At 44.2% G+C, this 18355-nt stretch overlaps 1 protein-coding gene and 1 pseudogene across 2 annotated transcripts in view; both read right to left on the reverse strand.

Annotated features, from left to right (window-relative positions):
• Calcoco2 (calcium binding and coiled-coil domain 2) overlaps positions 1-18355 on the reverse strand; it is a 64044-nt gene that overhangs the window by 20335 nt on the left and 25354 nt on the right. For both annotated transcript variants that reach the window (XM_045159589.1, XM_045159588.1), the window contains exons 2-5: positions 16926-17123; positions 6138-6240; positions 5179-5312; positions 3208-3333 (exon numbers count right to left, since the gene is read on the reverse strand). In XM_045159589.1, coding sequence (XP_045015524.1) covers positions 3208-3333; positions 5179-5312; positions 6138-6240; positions 16926-17114 — 552 coding nt within the window. In that variant the 5' untranslated portion in view covers positions 17115-17123. The remainder of the gene's footprint in view (positions 1-3207; positions 3334-5178; positions 5313-6137; positions 6241-16925; positions 17124-18355) is intronic.
• On the reverse strand, positions 15728-16562 carry LOC123463386 (annotated as a pseudogene).

Genomic DNA, 18355 nt, shown 5'->3' on the forward strand with positions numbered 1-18355 from the left:
AGGCGTGCGCCACCACACCCAACTCCAATAATAACCTTTTAAAACTTTTTAAAATTTATTTTTATTTGTGACAGAGAGAGAGGGGGAGAGGAAAAGAGAGAGAGAGAGAATAGGCACCCCAGGGCTTCTAGTCACTGCAAACGAACTGTAGACATCTGTGCCACCTTGTGCATCTGGCTGCTATGTGAGACCTGGAGAATTGAACCTGGGTCCTTAGGCTTTGCAGGCAAGCAGTTAAACCACTAAGCCATCTTTCCAGCCCTCAATAATAACTCTTAATATCAAGAGCTTCAATGTCCCAACCAAAAGACAGGCTTGCAGACTGGATTAAAAGGCAGGATCCTAGCCGGGCATGGTGGTGCATGCCTTTAATCCCAGCACTCGGGAGGCAGAGGTAGGAGGATTGCCATGAGTTCGAGGCCACTCTGAGACTCCATAGTGAATTCCAGGTCAGCCTGGGCTAGAGTGAGACCCTACCTCAAAAAAAAAAAAAAAAGAAAGAAAGGAAGAAAGAAAGAAAGAAAGGAAGGAAGGAAGGCAGGATCCTTCTGTTTGTTGCCTCCAAGAAACTCACCTCTCCATAAAAGACAGACACTATCTTAGGGTGAAAGAATGGAAAATGGTATTTCAAGTAAATGGGCCTAGAAAACAAGCAGGTATTGCTATCTTAATATCTGACAGGATAGACTTCAAACCAACTTTAGTTAGGAAAGATAAAGAAGATCATTTTATATTGATTAAAGGAACAATTCAACATGAGGACATTACAATTCTAAACATATATGCACCTAACATGGGCTCTCTCAATTTCATCAAACAAACGCTATTAGACTTAAGGTCAGAGGTAACACGAAGCACAATTGTACTGGGTGACTTCAATATCCCACTCTCATCAATTGACAGGTCATCCTGTCAAAAAAATAAACATCTACATCTGGATTAAATGATGTCATAGAACAAATGAGAATAACAGATATCTACAGAACATTCCATCCAAATGCTACAGCATACATATTCTTTTCAGCAGCACATGGAACATTCTATATAGTAGACCATATATTAGGACACAAAGCAAATCATAACAAATATAGGAAAACTGAAATAATTCCTTGTACTCTATCTGATCAAAATGGGATTAAACTAAAAATCAACAGCCAGAAAAACTGTAAAAATATTTATTTATTTATTTATTTATTTATTTATTTATTTATTTATTTATTTATTTATTAGAGAGAGAGAGAATATGGCACACCAGGGCCTCTAGCCACTGCAAACGAACTCCAGATGCATGTGCCACCTTGTGCATCTGACTTACATGGGTACTGGGGGATTGAATCTGGGTTCTTAGGCTTAAAAGGTAAACATCTTAACTGCTAAGCCATCTCTCCAGCCCAAGAAAAATTATAGAGCATATACAAAATCATGGAAAGTAAACAGTATACTACTGAATGATGAATGGGTCATTGAAGCAATCAAAAAGGAAATTAAAAAACTGATATAATCAAATGACAATTATATTACAATATACCAAAACTTTTGGGACACAATGAAGACAGTCCTAAGAGGGAAATTTATAGCTTTAAGTGCCTATATTAAGAAATAAAAGATCACAAATAAACAACTTAATGCTTCAATTTAAGGCTTTGGAAAAAGAAGAAAAAGGCAAACCAAAAATCAGTAGATGGGAAGAAATAGTAATGATTAGGGCAGAAATTAATGAAAGAGAAACCAAAAAATGATACAAAGAATCCATGAAACAGAGTTGGTTCTTTGAAAGGATAAACAAGATTGATAAATCCTTCACAACTCTGACTAAAACAAAGAGAAAAAAGACACAAATTAATAAAATTAAAGATGAAAAAGGCACCATTACAACATATACCAATGAAATTCAGAAAATCATAAGGACATACTTTAAGAACATATATTCCACTAAGTTTGAAAATCTAAAAGAAATGGATAATTTCATAGATTATATACCCTGCCAAAATTAAATAAAGATGCAGTAAATCATTTAAACAGACCTATGACAAGTATAGAGATCAAAGCAGTTATAAAAAAATCTCCCAACTAAAAAAAGTCCAGGCCCAGATGGATTCACTGGTGAATTTTACCAGACTTTCACCTAAGAGCTAATACCAATGCTTCTCAAACTATTCCATAAAATAGTAAAGGAAGGTATACTATCAAACTCCTCTAAAAAGCCAGTATTGCTCTGATACCAAAACCACACAAAGACAGAACAAAAAAAAGAAAATGTGGCTGCAGAGATTGCCTGCAAAGCCTAAGGACCCATTAAGGACCAAGACACACAAAGGTAAGGCAAGTACAAGGTCAAACATACCCATTAGATGGTGCAAGCATCTGGAGTTTGAGTGCAGTGGCTGAGGCCCTGGTGTGGCAGTTCTCTCAAAAAAAAAAAAAAAAATTGGGAGGCTAGAGAGATGGCTTAGGGTTAAGGCACTTGCCTGCAAAGCCAAAGAACCAAGGTTCAATTTCTCAGGACCCACTGCAGTGGTTGAAGACCCTGGTATGCCCATTCTCTCTATCTGCCTCTCTCTCTCTCTTAAATAAATAAATAAATAATTTTTGAGGTAGGGTTTCACTCTTGCCCAGGCTGACCTGGACTTCACCATGTAGTCTCAGGGTGGCCTCAGGTGGCCTCTTACCTCTACCTCCCGAGTGCTGGTATTAAAGGAGTGCACCACCACTCCCAGCTAAAAAAAACTTTTTTTTTTTTTAAATTAAGGCTTAGGCTGGGCATGGTGGCACATGTCTTTAATCCCAGAACTCCGGGGGCAGAGGTAGGAGGATCGCTGTGAGTTCAAGAACACTGTGAGACTACATAGTGAATTCCAGGTCAGCCTGAGCTAGAGTGAGACCCTACCTTGAAAAACAAAAACCTGGGGCCTAGGAGATGGTCCAGTGGTTAAAGGTGCTTGCTTGCAAGCCTGACAGCCTGGGTTCGATTCTCCAGAATCCTTGGAAAGCCAGATGCATAAAGTGGTATATATGTTTGGAGTTTGTATGCAGTGGCAGGAGGCTCTGGCATGCCCATACTTACTCTATTTCATTCTCTCTCATAAACTAATTAACTAACTATTTAATCAGGAAGATCATAAGCAAAATGGAAAATAGTGATGGAGCAGAGACACAATGCACTTCTGATTTCCACGCTCCAACTTCACCCTTGACGGGCAGCCATACCTGCTTCCTTTGGAGCTCAGCCTGCATGTCTGAGCTCTGCTTCTGGAGGCTGGCACAGCTATCCTTCAGGTCCTGGTTTTCTCTGCAGAGTTCCTTATTGCGCTCCTCAATTTCTTCCACCTTTGCCTATGAAAGAACATTCCATAAACTTTACTTGAGTCCCAGCAGAACATTCCCATATACCAGGATGGGGAACACTTGAGTGATTCAGCGTATCCCAGTGGCAGCATCTATTCAGTGTGTGGATAATGACGCAACAGAGGTGCATCTGTGTGATTGCAGCATTAAATCCACCATAGCATGAAAGACAAGCAAAAATTAAGGCCATAAAAAGTTACAGCCACATGCCTGTAATCCCAGCATTCAAGAGGCTGAGGCAGGAATATTATCCTGAATTTCAGGCCATCTTGAGCAACCCTAACTCAAAAAAAAAATTAGAGGTAGGAAGCTAGGAATATGGCTCAGTGGTTGAGTCACTCACTTGCAAAGCCTACCAGCACCCACATAAAGCCGGTTGCAAATGGAAAATTCATCTATGATCTCGTAAGAATAAAGCAATGGGAGGTGGAGCCAGGAGAACTGAAGCTTGTGGGCAGCTAGTCTGAGATTTGCTTGTTGTCTGGCAGTTGATTTGCAGCAGCAAGAGATTCTGTCTCAAGGAAGGTGGAGCACAGTCACCTTGAAGTTGTCCTCTGACCTCCCCACACATGCCATGACACATGTGCCCAAATACACACACCGCACACACATGCACACACATGCACACACATGCACACACACATACAAATCAATAATTTATTTTCCTTTTTTTGGTTTTCTGAGGTAGGGTCTCACTGTAGCCCAGGCTGACCTGGAATTCACTCTGTAGTCTCAGGGTGGCCTCAAACTCACAGTGACCCTCCTACCTCTGCCTCCCGAGTGCTGGGATTAAAGGCGTGCGCCACCACACCCAGCATAAATAAAAATTTAAAAAATGTTAAGTAGTGGGAGTTAAGAGAATAACTGAATGTCAGCCAAATTATAGAAATTCTAAATCTGGGAAGATGGTTTAGTGGCTAAAGGCACCTGCTTGCAAAGCCTGCTGGCCCAGGTTCAATTCTAAGTACCTACATACAGCCACATGCACAAAGCGGTGCATGCACCTGGAGTTGATTTGTGGAGGCAAGAGGTCTTGGTGCACCCGTACTCACTCTCTCAAACTCTCTCTGATCACAAAGAACAGATTAACAGGGGTGAAAAGGCCTAAGTGAGGTCAGGGGAAGAGATTGAGTAAAGGAAAGGTGGAGGGAGGGCTAATCAAAATCTAAGAGGATATAAATATGGAAACCTACATTTTTGGACAATGGAACACACAGGAGCCATAGATGGTTACTAGAAAATTTTCAGTGCCAGAGATGGGATACCTTCCAGTGAGTTGCTGGCCAGGGAGGTCCCTGATGCCCCCAAAACATTACAGGCTATTGCCAAGGCTCTTAGTTTCTCACCAGGAATAGATGGTAAGAGCCTATTGATGAAAACTCCACATACTTGGGTTGCAAGGCCCCTGAGAAATCCTGCTGAGCCGAAAACCTCTTCCATATAGACCAGTTGACAGAAAGCTGGAGAAAGCAATGCTGCATACAGTTCAATAGGAGAGACAGAAATCACCAATGGAGATATTCAACAGTGGACACTGCAAGCCTTAAATTTGGCCACCCAACTAAGGCGGGCGTGGTGGCGCATGCCTTTAATCCCAGCACTTGGGAGGCAGAGGCAGGAGGATTGCCATGAGTTGGAAAAGGCCAGCCTGGGGCTACAGTGTGAGTTCCAGGTCAGCCTGGGCTAGAGTGAGACCCTGCCTCAAAAATTTAAAAAAAAAAAAAATTAAAATGGAAAAATAAATTCTAGAGGAGGGAGCAATCATTTATTGTGTATTTGTTAATGTAACTATGCTTAATGACGAGCAGGAATTGAGATGAGACGATTACAGACCTCAGTGGTAACCACCAGGATGTCATCCTCACTTTCTGGACGGAACTGGAAAGGAACGCTTGCTGCCCGGACCACACCATCCTCATCCACGTAGCAGAACTGATAATACTCATCATCCTTAGGCAGGTAGTAAGCTGAAAACAAAACATGGTTGTTAATCCAAACTAAAATCTATCCCCAAAGTTTTTAATGTGAAAAATCTTTCTATCTGCTTTAAAGTCAATTTCAAGGGAACTAGCTATCGTTTTTTTTTTTTAATATTTTATTTTATTTATTTATTTGAGAGAGACAGACACAGAGAGAAAGACAGGTAGAGGGAGAGAGAGAGAATGGGCGCGCCAGGGCTTCCAGCCTCTGCAAACGAACTCCAGACGCGTGCGCCCCCTTGTGCATCTGGCTAACGTGGGACCTGGGGAACCGAGCCTCGAACCGGGGTCCTTAGGCTTCACAGGCAAGCGCTTAACCGCTAAGCCATCTCTCCAGCCCCTAGCTATCGTTTTTAACACCTTTTCCTTCCTTCCTTCCTTCCTTCCTTCCTTCCTTCCTTCCTTCCTTCCTTCCTTCCTTTCTTTCTTTCTTTCTTTCTTTCTTTCTTTCTTGGACGTAGGGTCTCCCTCTAGCTCAGGCTGACCTGGAATTCACTATGGATTCTCAGGCTGGCCTCACAGCAGTTCTCTTGCTTCTGTCTCCCAGGTGCTGGGATTAAAGCTGTGCGCCACCAAGCCCAGCAAGATTTTATTTATTTATTTTGTAAGGAGAGGAAGAGACAGATAAAATATGAATATGGGCGCACCAGGGCCTCTAGCCACTGCAAATGAACTCCAGATGCATGTACCACCTTGTGCATCTGGCTGTGCCTGGGTCCTGGGGAACTGAGTCTCGGACCTTAGGATTAGCGGGCATGCACTTCGACCCATGTCTCCAGCCCTTTGACACCTTCGATCTGGTATTTTTCTCACCTTTGAACTGGACTTTTTGCTGTGTGGCTGACTCTGTGTTCAGGTCCCTGGGCAAAGTAGCCCACATGAAGGTGTAATACTCCCGGGTGGTCTTCCACCCCACCTGCAAGGACAAGAAACTTCCCTTTCAGCAGCAGCAGGACTTGCGGGAAACACCCATTTGAGCTGTGACTTCTTAACATGTGACCACCCTTCATTTGTACATATGTAAAATAGGATGAATGCATTCTGACCAGATTCACATGGTATTTGACTTACGATAACTCTACAGGAAAAAATCTAATACAACCAAAACTTGAGGTATATATGCACAGTTCAAAATACCAGTTAATGAGAAAATAAGGGCTGGAGGGATGGCTTAGTAGTTAAGGTGTTTGCCTGCAAAGCCAAAGGACCCAGGTTCGATTCCCCATGTTAGCCAGATGCACAAGGGGGGAGCAAGCGTCTGGAGTTCGTTTGCAGTGGCTAGAGGCCCTGGCACACCCATTCTCTCTCTCTGTCCCCCTCTTTCTCTGTTATATAAATAAAAATTAAAAAGAAAGAAAGAAAGAAAGAAAAGCCAGGTGTGGTGGCTCACATCCATAATTACAGCGCTTGGGAGACTGCAGCAGATGAATCACTGTGGGCTCAAGGCTAGCCTGGTCTACGAGAGGACTGCTGTGACTGAGGCCAGACTGTGCTACATGGTGAGTTCTAGGCCAACTTGAGCCACAATGTTGAGACCGTGTTTAAACAAACAAACAAACAAACAAACAAACAGCATATCCAAACACACAGAGCTAAGCATGACTGGCTAAAATTGTCCTGAGAGCTCATGACAACACAAGCCCGCAATTTCAGCTAGTTGGTTGGCTGATGGGGGAGGACTGCAAGCTCAAGGCCAGCCAGGCTGGGCTAGTGTTGCACTTGCCTTCTTGTTGCTGTGACAAGCTCCTGACCAGAAGCAGCTTATGGGAGGAAAGAGTTGATTTCAGGCTTATAGATTCCAGGGGAAGCTTCATCATGGTGGGGGAAGCTGGCTTGCTTCATCATGCAACCATGGCAGACAGACAGAACAGCCAGCTCCAGCAAGCACAAGCCCACTCTGAATACCCAGAGCACAGAGAGAATAACCAACCAGAGCTCAAGATGGCTCTCAATACAAGTAGGCTGGACTCTAGATCCATCTCCAGTGACACATCTCTTCCAGTAGGGTTCTGCCTGCTGGAGACTTAAATACAAGGCTTAGGGCTAGAGAGAAGATTAGTGGTTAAGGTACTTGCCTATGAAGCCAAAGGACCCAGGTTCGATTCTCCAGGACACACATAAGCCAGATGCACAAGGTGACACATGTGTCTGGATTTTGTTTACAGTGGCTAAAGGCCTTGGCATGCCCATTCTCTCTCTCCCTGCCTGTTTGTCTCTCTCTTTATCAAATAAATAAAATTAAATAAAAATTTATTTAAATAGGAAACTTAATTAAAAATACCCGAGTCTAGGGTCCCGGGAGATGGCTCAGCAGTTAAGGCACTTGCCTACAGAGCCTAATGACCACAGTTTGATTCCTCAGTACCCACATAAGCCAGATGCACAAAGTGGCACATGCATCTGTAGTTCATTTGCAGCAGATAGAGGCCTTGGACATGCCCATTCTCTTTGTCTATCTTCTGTCTCTCTCTGCTTACAAATAAATAAATAAAAATATTCTTAAAAATACTTGAGTCTGTGGGGGGCTCTTACATTAAAACCACCACAGCAGGGCTGGAGAGATGGCTTAGCGGTTAAGCACTTGCCTGTGAAGCCTAAGGACCCCGGTTCAAGGCTCAGTTCCCCAGGTCCCACGTTAGCCAGATGCACAAGGGGGCGCACGCGTCTGGAGTTCGTTTGCAGAGGCTGGAAGCCCTGGCGCGCCCATTCTCTCTCCCCCTCTATCTGTCTTTCTCTCTGTGTCTATCGCTCTCAAATAAATAAATAAATAAATATTAAAAAAAAAACAAACCACCACAGCTACATGGTAAAATCCTTCTTTAAAAAAAAAGCCAGTAGTGCACACCTTTAATCCCAACACTCAGGAGGCAGAGGTAGGAGGATCGTCATGAGTTCGAGGCCACCCTGAGGCTACATACTGAATTCCAGGTCAGCTTGAGCTACAGTGAGATCCTACCTTAAAAAAGTGAAAAGTAACTTACTGTAGAGATTGCTCAGTTGGTAAAGTGTTTGCTGTCGGAGCATGAGGGCCTGAGTTCTGATCCCGGCTCCCACAGAAAGGCTGGGTGTGGTGAAGGAGATGAGAGCTCCCTGAGGCTTGCTGGAATTGATGAGCTCCAGGCTTATGAAAGATTCTGTTTTGAGCTAGAGAAATGGCTTAGTGGTTAAGGTGCTTGCCTGTGAAGCCTAAGGGCCCAGGTTTGATTCCCCAGTACCCATACAAGGTGGGGCATGTGTCTGGAGTTTGTTTGCAGTGGCTAGAGGCCCTTGAGTGCCCAATTTCTCTCAAATAAATAAATTAATTAATTAACAATATTAAAAAAAATATTTTGTCTCAATAAACAGGGTGAAGAACAGTTAAGGAAAACACCAGACATAGACCTCTGGCCTCCACATGTTCACACACATGTGCCCGCCTACACATGAGCCCACATGCACATGAACACAGATACCACAATACACACGCCAAAGAGAAAAAGAAAAAGCAAAAAGTGCTGGGATAAGCCAGGGGTGGTGGCTTATGTCTGTAATTCCTGGCATTCAGTAGGCTGAAGTGGGAAGACCACCATGAGTTCAAGGCCAGCCAGAGCTACAGTGTGGGCTAGAGTAAGACCCTACCTCAAGCCAAAAAATAAAAATAAAAAATAAAATAAAGAAAGAAGACAAAAAATTAAAAAAAAAAAAGGAAAAAGTTCTAGTGCTGGAGAGATGGCTTAGCAGTTAAAGGTGCCCGCTTGCAAAGCTTGCTGACCCAGGTTCGATTCTCTCACTCTCTCCCAAATAAATAAATATTTTTTTAAACACCCAAATAAAGTCCTGGGATTGCGAACCTTGATCCTGCTTCCATTCTTTTTGGGTTTTTTTTTGAGGTAGGGTCTCACTCTAGCCCAGGCTGACCTGGAATTCACTATGTAGTCTCAGGGTGGCCTCGAACCCATCCTCCTCCCTCTGCCTCTGGAGTGCTGGGATTAAAGGCGTGCGCCACCACGCCTGGCTATGCTTCCAGTTTTACAATGGTACTCTCAAAACTTCTCAAAGCCGGGCGTGGTGACACATACCTTTAATCCCAGCACTTGGGTGGAAGAGGGAGTAGGATCGCTGTGAGTTCCAGGCCAGCCTGAGACTACAAAGTGAATTCCAGGTCGGCCTGAACTAGAGTGAGACCCTACCTTGAAAAACCAAAACCAAATAAACAACAAACTCCTCAATAAGCAGGCATTTATAAATCAATTCTCTTTCTGCTTTGTCCTCTTCTATATCCATTTCGGACTTGCCATAGCCAATCTGGATATAATTTCTCATTTTTATTTAGTTATTTAGGTTTGAGGTGGGGGTCTTATGTAGCCTAGGCTGGCCTTGAACAGGGTCCTCGTCCTTCTGCTTCCCCCTCCCAAGTACTGAGACCAAAGGCATGGTCACCATAGGGTCTCACTGTGTAGCTTATTTATTTATTTGAAAGAGAAAGAGGGAGGGAGGGAGAGAAGGAGGGAGGGAGAGAATGGGCACATCAGGGCTTCTAGCCACTGCAAACAAACTCCAGACAAATGTGCCACTTTGTGCATCTGGCTTTATGTAGGTATTAGGGAACTGAACCCAGGTCCTTAGGCTTTGTAGGCAAGTGCCTTAACCACTGAGAGTTCAGGTTGGCATCTAATTTACAATCCTCTTGCCTCCTGAGTGCTATGATTATAGGCATGAGTCACCATTTCTACTACTACAATTTAAAAATGCATTCTTTCAGTTGAGGCAGAAGGGCAAAAGCGTTCTTATTAAAAGTCACCAGATAAGAGAGTGCTGTCTGGATAGGTGTTTGTTTTTTTTTTTTCTTTAATCTCCATCAGTGCTTTTTATTTTCTCTCTCTCTCTCTCTCTCTCTCTCTCTTTCTCTCTCTCTCTGTGGGGGGAGTGTTGAGACAGGGTCTCTGTAGCCCAAGCTGGCCTCATACATACAATCCTCTTGCCTCAGACTTCTGAGTGCTGGAGTTCTAGACACATGCCATCATGCTGAGGCCGAGTTTTTCTTCCTTTCTTTCTTTTTTGTTTTTTCAAGGTAGGGTCTCACTCTAGCCCAGGCTGACCTGGAATCCACTCTGTGTTCTCAGGGTGGCCTCGAACTCACGGTGATCCTTCTACCTCTGTGTGCACCACCACACCTGGCTCCATGTTGTTGTTGTTGTTTTACTCTTTTTAAATTTCTTTTTCTTTATCCTTTTTTTTTTTGTTTGTTTGTGTGTTTTTTGAGGTAGGGTCTCACTCTAGCCCAGGCTGACCTGGAATTCACTATGACATCTCAGGGTGGCCTTGAACTCACTTTGATCCTCCTACCTCTGCCTCCCAAGTGCTGGGATTAAAGGCGTGCGCCACCATGCCTGGCTCATTTTTATTTATTTGAGAGAGAAAAGGGCAGACAGAGAGACATTGAGGGGGGGGGGAATATGAGCCACACCAGGGCCTTCAGCTGCCGCATAAAAATACCAGATGCATGCAGCACTTTGTGCATCTGGCTTATGGGGGTCCTGGAGAATTGAACCTGGGTCTTTTGGCTTTGTAGGCAAGGGCCTTAACTACTAAGCCATCCTTCCAGCCTTTTTTTTTTTTTTTCTTTTCTGGAGATAGGGACTCACTCTGGTCCAGGCTGACCTATAATTAACTATGTAGTCTCAGGGTGGCCTTGAACTCATGGCGATCCACCTACCTCTGCCTCCCTAGTGCTAGGATTAAAGGCGTGCACCACCACACTCTGCCCCCCCCCATGTTTTTCTTTTCTTTTCTTTTCTTTTTTTTAAAATATTTTATTTGTTCATTTGACTGAGAAAGAGGGGGAGAGAGAGAGAATGGGAGCGCCAGGGCCTTCAGCCACTGCATACGAACTCCAGATGCATGTGCCCCTCGTGCATCTGGCTAACATAGGTCCTGGGGAATTGAACCTGGGTCCTTTGACTTTGTAGGCAAACGCCTTATCCGCTACGCCATCCCTCCAGCCCCACCACCCCCATGTTTTTCTTAATGCATACTTAATGAAAGCTTTTTAGTGATTAAAAAAAAAAGCAGAATGCAAGAATGTGGGTATGCAGAATGCCTCTTCTGGGTATTGAATACAAGGAGTTATATGCACAAGGACACAGCAAGGCATGTCTAGAGCGGAAAGCAGTCAAGTGGAAAATACTCTCACAAATGTGAAGACGAGAGTAAAGGATGGCCCAAAGTTTATCTGAAGATAAAAGGACTCCAGGGAATAGGGCTGGAGCCACCGCGTCTTTAAGAGCAGAACATGTAGCAATTGAGAAGCAAAATTACATTTATGGCCATATTTTGACCCTGTCTGAACCCAGTGGGAAGAGAAAGAAGTAAAAATAAATTCCCCTTTTACATATTAAGGAATCTAGAGTTCATCAGAAAATACTCGGGCACATGTTAGAGCCTCGTTATTACACACCCCGCCGCTGTGAGAACGTCAGAGCCACTGCCTCCGACTGTGGTACAGGAAATAGGAATCTTATGGAGTCCTCATTCACTTCTTGGAGTTTCTTTTCTTATTTAAATTTATTTTTATTTTTATTTGGTGGGGGGGAGAGAATGAGCATGCCAGGGCTTCCAGTCATTGCAAACGAACTCCAGATGCATGTGCCACCTTGTGCAACTGTCTTTACATGGGAACTGGGGAATTGAACGTGGGTCCTTTGGCTCTGCAGGCTAGCGCCTTAACTGCTAAATCATCCCAAGAAAGGCCTACGAATTACCTCTAGCAACAAGGAAAGAACTTCTAGCCAACCTCAATTTCTGTCTTTGCTCTCCGACTTGAGCAGTCCTGGCCCTGGTCTGCCTCTTGTGTCCTGCTAGTTGCTGAGAAACTTGGGAAACATTTCAAATCCCAGTCAAGACGAGTACACAGGGCAGATGACACAGCGAAGGAAGGAAAGCTGATTTCTACCTGCTTTAAGCTTTGTCATTGGTGGTGTCACTAAATATAGAAAAGATAACACTGGATATATTTTTTAAAAAATTGGAGCTAGGCATGGAGGCACACGCCTTTAATCCCAGCACTCAGGAGGCAGACAGAGGTAAGAGGGTTTCTGTGAGCTTGAGGCCAGTCTGGGACTACAAAGTGAATTCCCGATCAGCCTGGGCTAGAGCAAGACCCTACCTCAAAACAAAACAAAACAAAAAAACCAACAACAACTAACCAACCAAACAATAAAACATTTGAAGTCAGGCGTGGTAGCATGTGCCTATAATCCCAGCACATGAGGGGATAGGCCTGAGGATTAGGAGCTCGAGACCATTCTTGGTTATAAAGTGAGTTTGAGGATAGCCTGGACAACATCCTGTCTTAAAACACCCAAACATGAGTCTGGAGAGATGGCTCAGTGGTTAAACCTACTTGCTACGCACCCTGCCTTTAACCTCAGCACTCGGGAGGCAGAGGTAGGAGGATCGCCGTGAGTTCGAGGCCATCCTGAGACTCCATAGTGAATTCCAGGTCAGTCTGGGCCAGAGTGAGACCCTACCTTGAAAAACCAAAAAAAAAAAAAAAAAAAAAATTAAAGCCAGTAAATAAGTAACTAATTTGAATTTGAGTTACTTAGTTATACTAGCCAAATTTTATTTCTTTTTGGGTGTGTATGGTGTGAGTTAATGTACATGTGTTCTCATATGTGTGTATAGGCCAGAGGTGAAAGTTAGATCTTTTCCTCTTTTCACCTTACTCTTTTTTTTTTTTTCAGTTTCAATTTCAATTTTTTTTTTTTTTTTTTTTTTTGAGGTAGAGTCTTCCTCTGGCCCAGGTTGACCTAGAATTCACTATGTAGTCTCAGGGTGGCCTCGAACTAACAGAGATCCTCCTACTTCTGCCTATCAAGTGATGAGATTAAAGATATGTGCCAACATGCCTAGTTTACTCTTCTTTTAAAAAAGGGTATCTATTTTTCTGTTATCTACAAGCAGAAAGAGAGGGAGGGGAGAGAATGGGTATACCAGAGCCTCTGGCCACTGCAAATGAACTCCAGATGCTTGGGCCACTTTGTGCTTCTAGCATTATGTGGGTCCTGGGGAATCAAACCTGGGCCACCAGACTTTGCAAGCAAGTGCCTTCAATGGCTAAGCCACCTCTTTAGCCCCACATTATTCTTTGAGATCGAGTCTCTCATGAAACCTAGTGCTCATCCATTCAACTAGACCAGCTAGCCAGTGAACCCCAAGGGATTTCCTGCCTCCACCTCCCCAGTGCTGGGATTACAGGCATGTACCACCATGGTGCTCAATATTTCACATGGGTGCTGGGATCAGAACTCAGGACCTCATGCTTGTATGACAAGTGCTTTACCCACTGAACTATCTGGCCAGCCCCTAGCCACATTCTAAGTGCCTTCACAGCAGAACCTCACACTGAGTGGTGCTGATCTACACACTTCGCTATTTATGAGGAAGAACACAGCAGCTCCTGTCTTTGCAAGACAGCAACCACTCTGCGGTATCAGCTTTCTGTGCTGGAACCCTCCCCGTGTGAAGATTCGATATCTTCGAGTCTCAGAAGCTGCCATGTCTTTCTGGTTTTCTGCTGTGCATCCCTCCAAAGACCAGTCTTATTATCTCTAGTTTCCAATGCTTCATTGATACGCTCAGTCCTCCAGACAGCTGAGGAAGAGAAACTCACAATTTTCTCTTCACACCAAAGTAAAGCATGGTGTCTGATTGCAGGATGAACATTGCTGGAAAATATGCACATGACATACTAAACTGCCAGACCCAAGGTCACTGATATCAGAGTTGGCTATATACATTTTTTAAATTTGACCTTTATTTCCTGGCTCTGGAAATAAGAAGATAAGATGTGTGACATTATGGTGTGTGTGTGTGTGTGTGTGTGTGTGTGTGTGTGTTGGGAGAGAAGGAAGGAAAGGGGGGGAGTGGGAAGAGAGGGGAGTAGTACAGAAAGGAAGGGAGGGGAGAGGCAAAAGTGGGAAGAAAAATGGGATATAGAAAGTGAGCTGAATGCAATCTTTTTTTTCAATTGGAATCCTTTTAATATTTAAATACAAAAAGGAAGCACTGAGTTTTTTAAAAATTTTTTGTGCTTGGATAGATTTTTAAAAAATATTTTATTTTTATTTATTTATTTATTTGACAGAGAAAGAGGGAGGGAAAGAGAAAAAAGAGAGAGAGAGAATGGGTACGCCAGGGCCTCCAGCCACTGCAAACAAACTCCAAACGCATGCGCCCCCTTGTGCATCTGGATAACGTGGGTCCTGGGGAACTGAACCTGGGTCCTTTGGCTTTGCAGGCAAACGCCTTATCCGCTAAGCCATCCCTCCAGCCCAAGTTTATTTATTTATTTATTTTTTAAATTATTTATTTATTTATTTGAGAGTGACAGACACAGAGAGAAAGACAGATAGAGAAAGAGAGAATGGTACGCCAGGGCTTCCAGCCTCTGCAAACGAGCTCCAGACGCGTGCGCCCCCTTGTGCATCTGGCTAACGTGGGACCTGGGGAACCGAGCCACGAACCGGGGTCCTTAGGCTTCACAGGCAAGTGCTTAACCGCTAAGCCATCTCTCCCCCCAAGTTTATTTTTTAACATACAAATGCACACAGGTCTTCTAGTGGCCAGAATTTTCAGAGGAAATGAGCTCCCGTTCTGTCCACAGCCCCATCACCACATCTTCTGGCTGAAACCGCAGCCAGCCTCTCTCTTGCCAACATACACAAGGATTCCTGATGGCTCTTTTGCCTTAAGGTTGTGATCTATTTTGTCAGTCTCATTTTGTGTGCATGTCCCTTTCTGACATATCCATTCTTAAAAAAAAAGAAAAAGATGGTCAATGGCCATGGTTGCTTGCTTTCCTCCCACTGGCGTTAATGTTTTGCCCCACAGTGAGATGGTGAGAACTGCCAGTGAGGAGCAGCTCACTGAGAGGTGGGCAGAGCTGCAATAATGCCACGTGGCTGCCCTCTGTAGTCGGAGTCAGAACAGGAAATAAAAGTGAGGATGGGGGCTGGAGAGATGGCTTAGCAGTTAAGCGCTTGCCTGTGAAGCCTAAGGACCCCGTTCAAGGCTCGGTTCCCCAGGTCCCACGTTAGCCAGATGCACAAGGGGGCGCACGCGTCTGGAGTTCGTTTGCAGAGGCTGGAAGCCCTGGCGCGCCCATTCTCTCTCTCTCCCTCTATCTGTCTTTCTCTCTGTGTCTGTCGCTCTCAAATAAATAAATAAATAATTTAAAAAAAAAGTGAGGATGGTATAAAGGGCACAGTTGCAAGTTGGGAGTCTCCATGAGACAGTGAGGGAGTGTTCACACCCCCTGCCACGTTTAAATACATAGATCAGTGTGTCAAAATTAAAAAGGGGGAGGGGAATCCAAATAACCAGTTCAGACACAACCGAATTTCAAAGTTCTCACACAAAGCTCAATTAAAGCAGCTGAGCATCTGGATTTTACCAGGGAGTGGAGGTAGAGCCCCTGGCATTCCTTCTGACAGCCCTGTGTGAAGCCCTAGAAATAACTGTCTTTGCTGTGGTTGCTCCATTTGCAATTTTTCTGTCTCAAAAGACAACAGGAAGAACCAGGATCATAAATGAAGTGGTCCCAATCCACAAAGCTGTCCTGGAAAATCTGCAACATTTTAAAAATTTTTTATTTATTTATTTATTTGAGAGAGCAAGAGAGAAAGGGGGGGGGAGAGAGAGAGAGAGAGAGAGAGAGAATGGGCACACCAGGGCCTCTAACCACTGCAAATGAACTCCAGACACATGCGCCACCTTATATATCTAGCTTACGTGGGTCCTGGGGAAATCAAACCAAGGTCCTTTGGCTTTTTAGGCAAGCACCTTAACCATTAAACCATCACTCCAGCCCAAAATCTATAACAGTTTTTGAGCCACAAAAAGCAAGTGATCAAAGCTGGCTGCAGCCTCAGAATGGACCCTCTCCAGAAACATTTCCATCAGACCCCGGAGTCTCCTCTAGTTGGTTGGTCTTTTCCACATCGCCTTTTGGGAGCAATCCTTCAGGGGACATAGGCTCCCCAGCGCCCACAGCAGCCCTGGCTGTAGGGGACACTGCTGAATGCAATCCTTTTTATGAGAGACAGAGAGAATTGGTGCACCAGGGCCTCCAGCCACTGCAACCGAACTCCAGACGTGTGTGCCACCTTGTGTGCATGTATGACCTTGTGCACCTGACTTACATGGGTTCTGGGGAGTCGAACCTGGTCCTTAAGCCTCACATGCAAGCGAAGCCATCTCTCCAGCCCTGAATGTAATCTTGAACCTCCTGCTAGGAATGGTGGCGCATGCTTTTAATCTCAGCACTTGAGAGGCAGAGGTAGGAGGATTACCATGAGTTTGAGGCCACCCTGAGTCTAATTATAGGTCAGCCCGGGCTAGAGTGAGATCCAACCTCAAAAAACCAAAAAAATAAAAAATGTGAACCTCCTGGCATACAGTGGTGAATGATGACAGAAGTGCTAGGAAGCTAGTTTAGAATTTTTAAATTGTCCACAGTTGGTATACAATGTGCTCATAATGAGCATGAGGAGTTGTACCCTCATGTAGCTAAGATTCATCACTAGTTCCCAATCACTTTGTACCAAATTAACCACTTACTCTAAAGATGCCAATCCAGTCCTTTCGGCGGGGAATGAAGTGTTGGGTGAAGGTATAATTACATATGATGTCTCCTCCAGGCACGTAGAACTTCTCCACATCGTTAAAGACGACCTGAGAGAAATTACAATGATCCGGGTCCAGCAAGATAGCTGATGTGGGAGGGATGTCGTCTCCTGTCTGTTCCATGGTGAGGTCCTGTTAGGAGACACAGAACAAAGTACACAGGGCTGGAGAGATGGCTCAGCGGTTAAGGTATTTACCTGCAAAGCCAAAGGATCCCGGTTTGATTCTCCAGGATCCACATAAGCCAGATGCACAAGGAGGCACATGCATCTGGGGTTTGTTTACAGTGGCTATAGGCCTTTGGTGTGCCCATTCCCTCTCTTTCTCTCTGCCCCTTTCTCTCTCTCTAATAAATGAATAAACAGAACATTTTTTAAAAAGCTGTGTAATACAGTAAGGCTCAAGAAGGGTTTGGTAGAGATTTCTGGGCTCTCACCCAAGAACATTCCATTCCAGAAAAGCAAAATTCTGATAAGTTTTGAGATCATACAATTTGTTTTCTGTTTCACTTTGTGCCTTTTTTTAATTTGGTGTTTTAAGAAATATTTTTATTTTCATTAATTTTTTTTTGAGAGAGAGAGAGAGAGAGAGAGAGAGAGAGAGAGAGAGAATGCGTGTGCCAGGCCTCCAGCTGCTGTAAACAAACTCCAGATGCATGTGCCACCTTGTGCATCTGGCTTATATGAGTCCTGGGGAATTGAACCGAGGTCCTTTGTTAAGGCAAGTGCCTTAACAGTTAAGCTATCTCCCCAGTTGGTGTTTTGAGGTAGGGTCTTGCTCTAGCCCAGCCCAAGCAGACCAGGAATCCGCTCTGTTGTCTCAGGTTGGTTCCTTTTCTCTTCTCAGGACTCTCTAGAGAAAAGCAGCCTAAACTGGGAACTTATAAAACCTAAATTGTCATCCCAACAAGCCCTGTGATTTTAAGAAATTTAATCTCTTTGGATTCTAGCGTTTCCGTTCGATTTCGTTTATCCTATGATAACTAGGCCTTTCATATCTGTGCAGGGAGCTGAAAATAGGGTTTAAAGACAGAGACAAGAGAGAATGTGACGCGGGGCTGGGGAGACGGCTCCGTATCCGAAGTGCTTGCCACACAAGTGTGAGGAACCGAGTTTGGATCTCTCAAACCCACATACAAAGCCCAACGCTGCCACAGGTGATTCTAATCCCAGCTTGCCTGTGGTGAGAAGAGACAGGAGAATCGGCTGATGCTGGCGGAATAGCTAGCCAAGCCAACAGTGATGACAAAGAGAGATCCTGTCTCAAAAAAAGGTAGAAGGTGACACTTGAAAGTTGCCTTGTGGGCTGGAGATAATGGCTTAATAGTTAAGAGGCTTGCCTATGAAGTCTAAGGACCCAGGTTC

This window comes from Jaculus jaculus, chromosome 9 (genome assembly GCF_020740685.1).
Source record: "Jaculus jaculus isolate mJacJac1 chromosome 9, mJacJac1.mat.Y.cur, whole genome shotgun sequence".
In the NCBI taxonomy this organism is placed as follows: domain Eukaryota; kingdom Metazoa; phylum Chordata; class Mammalia; order Rodentia; family Dipodidae; genus Jaculus; species Jaculus jaculus.